At 36.4% G+C, this 11,828-nt stretch overlaps 2 protein-coding genes across 3 annotated transcripts in view; one reads left to right on the top strand and one right to left on the bottom strand.

The window, feature by feature from the left end:
- Positions 1 to 1,197: 1,197 nt before the first annotated feature.
- Positions 1,198 to 7,854, bottom strand: LOC106086252 (glycerophosphodiester phosphodiesterase 1). Its single transcript, XM_013250842.2, has 6 exons — positions 7,566 to 7,854; positions 7,118 to 7,492; positions 6,156 to 6,328; positions 5,888 to 6,080; positions 2,148 to 2,323; positions 1,198 to 2,072 (listed from the first exon to the last, which is right to left on the bottom strand). The coding sequence occupies exons 2-6, from the start codon at positions 7,445 to 7,447 to the stop codon at positions 1,919 to 1,921; spliced, it is 1,026 nt and encodes a 341-aa protein (XP_013106296.1). The 5' UTR covers positions 7,448 to 7,492; positions 7,566 to 7,854; the 3' UTR covers positions 1,198 to 1,918.
- A 2,166-nt stretch (positions 7,855 to 10,020) lies between these two features.
- Positions 10,021 to 11,828, top strand: part of LOC106086242 (uncharacterized) — a 33,540-nt gene continuing 31,732 nt past the window's right edge. For both annotated transcript variants that reach the window (XM_013250824.2, XM_013250823.2), the window contains exons 1-4: positions 10,021 to 10,533; positions 10,617 to 10,918; positions 11,009 to 11,165; positions 11,271 to 11,815. In XM_013250824.2, coding sequence (XP_013106278.2) covers positions 10,392 to 10,533; positions 10,617 to 10,918; positions 11,009 to 11,165; positions 11,271 to 11,815 — 1,146 coding nt within the window. In that variant the 5' untranslated portion in view covers positions 10,021 to 10,391. The remainder of the gene's footprint in view (positions 10,534 to 10,616; positions 10,919 to 11,008; positions 11,166 to 11,270; positions 11,816 to 11,828) is intronic.

Below are 11,828 nucleotides of genomic sequence, written 5' to 3'. Positions count from 1 at the left end.
AACAGACAGCATAACCTTCTTTTGGTGCATATCAGCCTTTGAAGTGGCTTGAGCTGGTTCACCATGCTTGGACCATGATCGTTTTCGACTAACGTTGTGGTAAACAATCCATTTTTCATCTCCAGTTATGATTCGTTTTAAAAACGGATCGAATTCATTGCGTTTAAGGTGCATATCACAAGCGTTGATTCGGTTTGTTAAATGAATTTCTTTCAATACATGTGGTACCCATATTAAAATTGACGCCAAACAAACAAATGTAAACAAAATTTCGCGCACTTTTTTTCTAAAGCAAGCTAAAAGTAACAGCTGATAACTGACAGAAGAAAGAATGCAATTACAGAATCACAAGCCGTTGAGAAAATTTGTCAACGCCGACTATATTACTACTATTGGGTTGCCCAAAAAGTAATTGCGGATTTTTTAAAAGAAAGTAAATGCATTTGTAATAAAACTTAGAATGAGCTTTAATCAAATATACTTTTTTTAAACTTTTTTTCTAAAGCAAGCCAAAAGTAACAGCTGATAACTGACAGAAGAAAGAATGCAATTACAGAGTCACAAGCTGTGAAAAAATTTGTCAACGCCGACTATATGAAAAATCCGCAATTACTTTTTGGGCAATCCAATATATGACATTCTGATACAAGCAGAGTATATCTCCCTAAGCCAGGGAACCAGTCTATCAGACGCAGCTTGTTATTCAACCAGCGATACATCATCAGGGCCTGCTCACCTTGGAGCTTGACGAAAAACAAAACTACCATCGATTTTCTTTAAAAACACAAGTTTTTATTTGTTTTTCTTCTATAGTAATTCGTATGTTCGTTTGTTTTCTGTTTTTTTTTTTTTGGTATAATGTGTAATACAGAACGTTGAAACGTACTACTTGTAGAAATTGTTTATATTCGTTTCTGTCGCTTTTTAATACGTTTTATTATTATTCTTTTACTTTATTTTTGTATACAAAAATAAAAAGACATCTATAGAGTCTTTGATACTTATGGATATAAAAGTAGATTTACGAAAATTTGTAACAAAATAAAAGTAAAAAAAAAAATTTAAATTTGTGCAATTTATAGTTACAAATTGAGCGTGAACATTGGATGAGTATGAGGTTAAATAAAAAAAAACAAAAAAGCGCAACAAAAATAACAAAATGCGTATATATGTATGTATATATGTATGTATATAAAAATAAAGTACAATACAAACATGGCAAATCATAATAATAATAGTAGTAAAAAATAGCAACCGTGTATAAAATAAGAAATAAAATAAATAAATAAAGAGAATAACGGTTTTGTTTAATGAAATACATATGCACGCATACATATGCATGTATATGCATGTGGCTAAGTAAATACACATATTTCAATAATTCATTTTTTGTTTTTGTATGAGGGGATAATACTCTAGAAATAAATGTATACATATATGTATGTGGTAAGATATAAATGAGGGCGATATAGCCTTGTTGTGTTTTTTGTTTGTTTTGTTCTTAAGAATGGGAAAACTTGCGCTTTGATTTTCAAGTTTTCCCCAATAATTATGAACATTGTTGTGATATACTCAGCTAAATATCTGAAAACGGTCGTTCGTTTGCCAATTCGTTTGTTCAAATCGCCTCGTTTTCTTCGCCATGATAATCTATTAGATTATGCTAGAAGATGATTGGTTGATGGTGACTAAGGATTGGAAGATGATCATGATTCAAATAATATCATTTGCATTGTTGTTTCTGTTTCTTTTGTCAATATCGTTGATGTGGTGGTCCGTCGCATATCCATTTCACACATTAAAACTAAATGCGTTGTAGCTAGCCATAGTTGTCGTTTCCATATCGTGTCTTATTTTGATGCCTTTGCTCTTTTAACTTAAGAGAGCTCTAATCTAAGGGGGCTTTGAGTATATATTATTAGGCTTTCATTAGTAGATGAGGCTCCGATCTTAAAGAATCGGTTAAGTATTGTGTCTTCATTGTTTTTTGAAAATAGCGTTTTTCGTTCGGTGAATTGACATTGTAAACAATTGGCCGCACTCCAACATTGCGCCATAATTCAGCAATATGCCTGCAATATATATCATCAGTTAATATTAGGAAAAACCATTTCGTTTTTAAAACAACACACAATGGCAACACTTACAGATTAAATTCCTCTTTGGAAAGAAAAACTACACTTATACCAATTACAGGCGAGATTATATTTCGAAAGAAAGCACCATATATTGAGGTAATCAAAGTTGAAGCTTTAAGCAATGGTAATGCCAGTGATTTTTCAGTCCATAAACCGCATATTACATCGGGATTAACTTTACGTAGCTGCAAAGATAAAAAAAATTGAAGAAAAATAAAAAAAGAAGAACATTATGTTGGTTCGCATGCTTAAAAATTTGTGCAAAGTTACACAAATTGTTATTGGAAGTCGCTTGCGTACTTAGTTTATTATACCCTCCACCATAGGATGGGGTATACTAATTTCACCATTCTGTTTGTAACTACTCGAAATATTTGTCTGAGACCCTATAAAGTATATATATATATATTCTTGATCGTCGTGACATTTTATATCGATCTAGCCATGTCCGTCTGTCGAGAGCACGCTAAATTTCGAAGGAGTAAAGCTCGCCGCTTGAAATTTTGCACAAATACTTCTTATTAGTTGGGATTGTAAATGGACCATATCGGTTCATGTTTTGATATAGCTGCCATATAAACCGATCTTGGGTCTTGATTTCTTGAGCCTCTAGGATGCGTAACTCTTATCCTATTTGAATGACTTTTTGCACGAAGTATTTTGTTATGATATTCAACAACTGTGACAAGTATGGTTCAAATCGATCCATGTTTTGATATAGCTGCCATATAAACAGATCTTGGGTCTTGACTTCTTGAGCCTCAAGAGTGCGTAATTCTTATCCGATTTGAATGACTTTTTGCACGAAGTATTTTGTTATGATATTCAACAACTGTGCCAAGTATGGTTCAAATCGATCCATGTTTTGATATAGCTGCCATATAAACAGATCATGGGTCTTGACTTCTTGAGCCTCTAGAAGGTGCAAATCTTTTCCGATTTGACTGAAATTTTGCATGAGGTATTTTGTTTTGTTTTGGTATCACTTCCAAACAACTAGAATGGTTCAAATCGGTTCATAATCTGGTATAGCAGTCAAATAACCAGATCTTGGGTCTTGACTTCTAGAGCCAACAGAGCGCGCAATTCTCATCCGATTTGGCTGAAATTTTGCATGAGGTATTTTGTTATGACTTCCAATAAATGTGCAATGTATGGCGTAAATTGGAATAGAAACTTATATAGCTGCCATATAAACCGATTTGGGATCTTGACTTCTTGAGCCTCTATAAGTCGCAATTTTCATCCGATTTGGCAGAAATTTTGTACAACGGCATCTCTCATGACCTTCACCATACGTTTTTAATATGGTCCGGATTGATCAATAGCTTGATACCGATCTCCCGATTTTGCTTCTTGAGCCCCTACAAGGCGCAATTCTCGTCCGAATGAACTGAAATATTACACAATGACTTCTACAATGTTCAGCATTCATTTATGGTCCGAATCGGACTTAAACTTGATATAACTCCAATAGCATAACAATTCTTACTCAATATTCTCTGTTTGCCTAAAAAGACATACCGCGCATAGAATTCGACAAATGCGATCCATGGTGGAGGATATATAAGATTCGGCCCGGCCGAACCGAATATTATCCAAGCCCTAAGACCTTATTTACCAACAGAAGAGTGCATGAGAACGAGCAAAATTTTGAGAGTCTGCAAATTTCTACTGGAGATTTTTTTCCCAGCAGAAATTTGCAGCATCGAACAGTAAAGTCTGTGCTTACTAAATTTTTACTGGAAAAGTACGTAAACAGGCCTAAAGACTTCTGGATATGTACAGTGACCGGCCACTGCAATGTCAGGTTGCTGACATGGCGATGGGGTCGGAAAGATATGGATGCAGGGTCTGTGGGGATGAGGAGGTGTTGGAGACAGTTGAGTATCTGTTGTGCCAGTGCCCCGCGTTGACGGGGAGAAGGTGTAGGATTATTAGTGAACATCTCTTCTTTTCATTGAGCTTTCTACAGTTTCTCGACCCCTCGAGTCATTCTGGAATTCTGCAAGGGTCTTGAATGGCTGACGAAGCGATACTCTAGTCGGTGAAACTTCTTCGGTCTTATGCCGACTTTTTAGTTTCAATTCATATATTTCTCTCTTTTCTCCTATTTCTTTTCTTTCTGGGACGAACACAGTGGACCAGAGGTCTCGGAGTGAAGCGGTTGACAACTGCGGTTGCAGGCGCGTGTCCTTTAAACTAACCTTACCTCCAAACGTTGTTGCCCTAATTGCTTATAGCGAAACCAATTCCGCTGTATATATCTAAGTTCGATGCGATCGAAATTTTCCAAAGATACCTACACATTCTTTTGCAACTCTCTTACAATTCCCAGAAAAAATGTTTTCTAGTTCGTGCAGTTTTAGGTCGCTATGTACATTAAGCCCTGTGGGACTGATTCAATGTTTCGTTCCCATGACCGTGCCTATGTTGTTGTTGTAGCAGTGTGTTATACACTGAAGCGGCAGCCCTTGCCGATGAACATCTCCATCGGGTCAATCCGGTACGTACAACCGGCTGCCATGGGATTGCCTATGTTGTCATTTCAACCTGCAGTCATATCATTCTTTATTCTATAGATTCATGATCCAGACATTTTCGAAAACGTTTGTCCCTGGTGAAAAGGCTGTTTCTTGGAGAGGTTAGTATGTCCGCTTATGATGCCGAACGACGGTGTGAGCATGCAGCTACATTTGTGAGGTATCCTGCCACACGCCGTTCGGACTCGGCAAAGAGAAGGAGCCCTCTTATCATTAACCTTAAACTTTAATCGGGCTGCACTCATTGATATAAGAGAAGTATCCCCTGTTCCTTAATGGAATGTTCGTGGGAAATTTAGTTCGTATTTAGTAGGAAAGGCTGTTTCTAAATCCTACACTAGTGGGCGATGGAATATCCTGTCAATTAACAGTAGATTCCATGTATGACCGTACTGAAAAGACAATAGTGTTTGCTCAGGTGATAGGTTTTGGTTAAATGGGTAGCACGCCATGTAACGTGGGTTCACTTGGTAAGGAAGAAATATAAGAAGAGAAGAGTAGTGCTTAGGTGTCATGGCTGCTGTAGAGAAAAAGGAAATCGGTCTTTACAATTTCTGTTTACTCGAAATTTTAGCTGCTGTCTAGAAAAAGGAAATCATCGATATCCTTACGATTTCTGTTTTCTGGAAATCCTTCTGGTTTTGTCAGCTAAATTACTCTCCCTTTTTTAGATACCTTTCAATGATAAGATAAGGAGCTTGGTAAGGAGTTAAACTATTGTCAATCTAAACATCAATGTAGATTTTTCGTCCGAATACCGCTCCTTAGACGTCTTTGAGTTAAAATTGCCAACAAGATCCCATCATTCATAGACCGGCATGGGATAACTATGATCGCCAAACAGTTTGGAACTTTCAGTTCCAATCTAATTGGTGTTCATCACCATCATTACAAGCTCAGCTGAGAATACCTCACGGGTCCACAAGTTGCAGACAGTGGTATGCTACATTTACGGAGTGTCTGCAATTGCTGTCGTGTTTAATCAGCGGTATTAAGTGAATAATCTCAGTGAGTCGCCGGGCGGCATCTGCCTTTGCTCAAATACTGAGTATTTGTGATTCTCAAAACGACAAGACAAGTTATTAACGCCTTTAAATAACCAATGGCCATTACGTTCCCGTGGTAATTGGTCCTATGGGCCAGAACGAGCATGCAGAATAGGTACATACATAGTTACAGTTTCAGTTATCTTTATGTTATACATACCTGATAAATAGTTATCGGAGATCGGGTTATGACAATAATACGCTCTATAAATACAGAATTTATGCAGGATTTTAAACGTTCTATCATTTGTGAGCTATTATCTGATATGTATAAAAATACAGTTAGTCTATTTTCTTCTAAGAATTCCAAAAGTTCCTGTAACGTCAGCACATATTCAGGCTCGAAATGTTTGCTACAACGAAACAACAGCAGAAAGTTTACATTAATTGAGTGCTTGTATTAATTAGTAGCACGTTTGCTTTCTTACCCCATAGGATGCAATTCGGCTATATTGATTTTCTTTAAAGATTCCAATGTGTGCACTGCTATACTGCCAGAAAGTCCGGCCTTCTCTAAGGTCAAACGGTTTACAATCACAATTTCCCCACATGCTGTTAGACCGGCATCAACTAAAACGTTACGATAGCTGCGAGCAACACACTAAAAGAAAGAATAAAATATTTTTTTATATTTACCTTGGCACAAATGGGGTTAAATTTAATATGAGCCTTAATTTTCCATTTCATCCGTTTATGATTTATTTATTTTTCAGGATTTTATCATTAATGGTCATAGGAATTATTTGCTTGAAATAATCATTTTTTATTTCTGTCAATCTACTTTGTAGAATGTTTAGTTTTTTTTATAATCCTGCAAAACGTAGCATTATACAAAAACAACTACAGAGCTGTTTGACTGCAATCGTCCATGCAATTTAATTTGCCAGTGTCTGTTAGCTTTCTTCCTCGTCATCAGCATTATCAGTTTGCATTATGCGCCGGTATGCCGGCATGCTCTTTTCGTTTTGTTGCACAAGGTGTCACCCCACCACTTAGTCAAACAGTTGTTTTCTGAAACCAGCAACTGTCTCGATTTTAATAGCCTCGAATTCGCGTATCCCTTGCTTTTTCTCAAAGGAAATCATAAACTGATAAACATGTGTTCAACCCTTATTTGCACAAATGTTCCAAGGAATAATACCGTTATTCACAACTACCACCGACAGCAACACAATCAAGTAACTAACAGTTGAAATATTCTCTTTTTCTCTCTGTGTTCGCACAAACACGCGTACATATAACGGCTGGTTGTCTAACCCCTCCCCCTTAGATGTAACAAACCCACTAAATAAATATTAACAAAATAACGTCATAACAACAAATTCATTCAAATCTGTATGCTTGTACGCTGCTGCTATGTACATATGTTCTTATCTTACTTATTACTTACTTTCTTCAATGCCGCTTTGGAGTTTTCTGGAGCATCATACCCTGCACCCCTGTGGGCTATTGGCCAAAATGACAAATCTTCGGGGTAGAGACCTTGACTGCCAGAGGCCAACAAACGTTGCAACCGCTTCTCATCGGGACTTCGAAGCTTGACAAATTTCGAAGCAATACATATGACAACTAACGTAATGGTGAACCATGGCAATAAACCGGAGGCTACATTGCACATGAACCAGAAGACATTGAACAGAAAGGCAAGGAAACTAAACGAGCAACATAAAAGTTGATAAAACATTTTAAGGAGATACCAAAATATGGTAAAAATATTCATTCAGCTCGTCTTTGTCAATCTAAACCTTTCAGCTACCAAAAATATCTGCAAAGAAGTAAAAATGACCAAAAAGTAAATGTCTGCCACTCAATGGATGTATTTTATAATATGTACTGACCCAATTCAATGAACAAAATTTAGGGTGTCTACACGGATACAACTCGGGGAAGACAGACACTTCACTTTTGCTATTGCTAATTTCACTTGTGAATGGTTAAATTTCAATTAATTTTATTACTATTTTGTAGCTGTTAGTTTCGTTGTTGAGTGTGCAGCCTTCGTGTTAGTAGTAGTAATTGTCGAAAAAGGACTTTCTTCCGTTTCCTTCTTTGATATTATTTTTTCGCATTTTCTTTTCTGGCTCACTCTCACTGATTGGAAAGATGATGTTCTAATAAGAGCACCTTTTGACATTAGCGGCAGGTGTGGCCATTGTAGCGTTTATCGTGGCAACGAAAAAACTCTTCATTGTAGTTGTATGACCATAATGAACGTTTTATCGTACAACGTTATTGGTTATTTGGTTATTTTCTGTATAGAAAAATTGAATAGGATATTATAGGTCTGTTCGCGTACTTTTCCAGTAAAAACTTGCCAGTAAAAATTTGCAGGAGAGTAAGAACAGCTGTTTGTCTCTTTTGCTATTTATTTGAATTGAACAGCTGGTTTTCATATAGCTGCTGTTCTCTTGGGAAAAAAACTCTAGTAGAAATTTTTAAAGCTCTCAATACTCAACTCTCAAAATGTTTGCTCGATCTCACGCACTCTCTCGCTTTCTTATGCTGGCAAATAAAGTACGCGAACGATTTCCAGTAACAATTTGTGCAAATTTGCACAAATTTTTGAGTTCACGAACACCCTTTATGTGCGATCAACCACAACAAAAGTTAATTACTTTATTTTATTTTAGTCCTATCCAATACAAGCCAAATATTCTGCATAGAATTTCAGTGCAAATTGTACTAGATACTTATGGAGATCATGCGATAACAGATAACAGTAACCGATTAATTGTGATTTGAATTACTTATATTAGTATTTATTATTCTTAGTATTTAAAGAAGTCTAAGTAAATGATTACTGTTCATTTATTTATCATAACTGAATTAAAGACAATAAATTCTTCAGAACCTCTAACCACTTAAAAGCGGGTACTGCGTTCAATTTTCGCGACGAAAATCAATAGGTTTCCGCGATTCCTTTTTCAGTAATAGATTTTGAACCAAAAAAAAAATTACTTACTTCATTCAAAAGGTGATTCCCTCTTAATCTGAGTATTCTGCTCAGCTTTTCAGACGGAATGCTGTTAAACTCCTTATAAAACAAAAACGTCGGCGAAACGCTGGAGGAAAATAGGCGAAAAAGTAATACTCTGTTTATAGTGTGGAAAAAGAAATTTTAGTGGCAACGCTTGACATCATTGTCGGCATCATTTTTGTTTTATTCGTCTCAATTGTTCGTTTTTTCTTTTTGTTAGGTGCAGATAAAAACGTCTCTTGTTATGAAAATAAACACAAAACATATGTTTCCGATCTGATCGGTCATAACATAACGAAAAACTAACAAAATATCCTTGGCGAAACAATTAAAGGTGGTCTCATTTGTACAACAACCACAAATCATTTGGAGTAATCTGCCATCTTGTCTTCAAGCTGATCGTAGTTTTGGCAACGCACGCGAAGAAATTTGTGTGCGTGTGTGTACATGAGCAGAGAATATGCAAGAAAGAAGATAACAACAAAGAGAATGCAAACAAAAATTTGTCACCTTAATACCGTCAAACCTGGCCAGCTGTTAACGGCTGTTCGCGTGATACCATCTTTTTAAATCCGCCTTGCAAAATATCATATTTTTTTTTTTTTAACTTAATTACATAAAATTGTTTGTACTAACTCAATCTTACATTCATATTACACTAGGATAAATTATTTTTAAGTGCTCCTTTTAAGCCGTTAGCTTATACGTTTTTTTTTTTTTATATGGAGTTTGGCAGTTGTTCACGTGAAAAGCCGAATAGAGTACCCTAATTACCAAAACTTTTACTTCATTTAAGTTATTTATGTCGCCATTGAAATATAGTTGTGTAGTATACAAGATGGCGACAAGCATCGATTTATAATTTTGACCGAATTTTAATAACTTTTTGGCTAAAAAATACATATTTGCTGCAATAAGCTTTTTATTTCCAAATAACTTTATGTTATGTTACATGGACCTTTTAAAACATAAATTTTCATTCGTAGGTGCAAGAAAGAATTCACCAATACCTATTAGGTCACCCTGTTACGCAAAGAAAATTTTATTTGATATGCGTACCTGCAATCGAAAATTTCGATAACGGTATCAGTAACGAAAATTTCGTTTAGAATATGTCATGCATTTTATATGGTAACGAAAATTTCGCCAGGGGTGCATACTGCCCTTAACCTTAAAGTATTATGGACGTAACGTAACGCAGTTTATAATTGAGTATTTTCTTTGAAATCGCTTTAATATGTTTGCGGACACCCCAATAAAGGTTATGTTATGAATATAACCAAAATGGAATACGCAAAAACTATGTCCAAATCACATCCATAAGAGCCAGAGAGGTGAACGGGTGAACACAGAAAAAAAGGAAAAGAAGGTAGAATTTTATAAAAATAGGTCTTCGAACGTTATGAAACTAAAAAGTCTTTCGGAATTGTATGAAAAGTACTTTTAGGCTTAACAAAAAAGTTTAAGAAACGCCATACAACGTATTGGATGTGATATCCGCACGTTCCAGTGGCCAAGAGTGCAAACAAAACACCACTAATTCCAACTGGGCCCAGTTTCGATTCTCAGTGTGGGGCCAGTGTAGTCAAATTGCAACTTCCTTTTCAACAAATCCAATAATTAGTTGTACTATAACCCAAGTGATAAGTTTAGTGTACTGTAAGTTGTTTCGGACACCAGGATCGTTATGTTAACCCTCTATTACGTGAGCGCAACATTTTTGCAATCCTGGCGTATTAACAAGATATGCCAAAAGATTAGCGAGCAATTGTCACAACAGGCAACAATAGCATTTTATGCTCTGCCCCAAAACAGAGACGATGGCTTCTGTAAGTTACCTCACAGCAATAACAGCACGCAATCCACTGATTGTGTCATAAAAAAATGTTTTCTCACTTTTATCCTTTGCCAGATTCGCGTTTGGCTACATCCGAATTGTGTCAGAATCGGCAAGTAGCTAAAGTCACGGAAATCCTATGGCTGCATGACCACTATAGAGGCTGTTGCCTAATGCCTTTACAATCACTGCACACATCTGCCTGGATTTCATTTCCGGAAGCACCAGGTTTACTGCCATTCCATTTTGGTAAAGCTCCCGAGTCTCTACAACGTAGTTTAAGTTTAGATAGACATGGTGGTTTGATACGCCTTTTATTGGAAACCGAAACTACGCCATGCTACGATGCTGAACTGTGGCAAAAGGACATAGTCAGGGTAAGTAATGGCTGGAGTATGAAAAACGGCAAATTCCTTTATTGATAAAATTTGGTAAGTGACTCATTTGGTACATGTCTTTTTTTACAGATTGAAAACTATGGTAAGCTGGTTGCCTGGAAAATAGATTCCCACCTCGCAATGCTCATTGAAACCGATATTGAGCATTTTACCAAACTATTAATAGATACATTTTTACAAAATCACTTTATTATCAATGATCATCTGCCTCTGTTACGGATTGAGTGTAAGCACCAAGATCCCAAGAAATTTTTCTAACTTTCAAAAATCCCAAGCTAATTTCTATTGCTAATGTCATATTTTTGCTAATGTTCTTTATTTTCCTCCTCAGCTGTTAAAAATGATGGTGATCCCCAGCCTTATTCGTTGTTGTGTAGCCATTTGCGTAAGCCAGTTCGAAGTGCAGAGGAATGCTTACCCGAAGATTGGGCCAAACATTTAGAAGATCTCAGAGCATTAAGTGTTTTGGCCAATCAGGCAATCGAATACACTTCCAGTAAAAGTAGAAATGAACCCAAAGCCACAACAGGGGCCATCAAGCCTGATCTTATACCTCAAGAAAAACGTTCCGAGATTGAAATTAAAAAAGAGAAAGAATCTCCCAAAAAACCTCAAAAGGCCATGAACAAAACTTTAGAGGAAGTACCAGAAATCTCCAAAAAGGATGTACTAGCCGATGTTAAGCCTGCAGAGGTAAAACTTGCTTCCAGAGATACTGAAAAATTCATAAAGGCTGAACAAACTAATGAAACCAAACCAAATGAGGCAAAGACCTCGCCCAATGTCCAACAGGCCAGTCCTAGTAAATTAAGAGCCAAACCCACAGAGATAAGGAAACCTGGAGCATTAGATACAGGGCGTTTTAAGACAACAAAGGTTAGAAAAAAGG

Source organism: Stomoxys calcitrans, chromosome 2 (genome assembly GCF_963082655.1).
Source record: "Stomoxys calcitrans chromosome 2, idStoCalc2.1, whole genome shotgun sequence".
Taxonomy (NCBI): domain Eukaryota; kingdom Metazoa; phylum Arthropoda; class Insecta; order Diptera; family Muscidae; genus Stomoxys; species Stomoxys calcitrans.
This window is presented reverse-complemented; position numbering and strand designations above follow the sequence as displayed.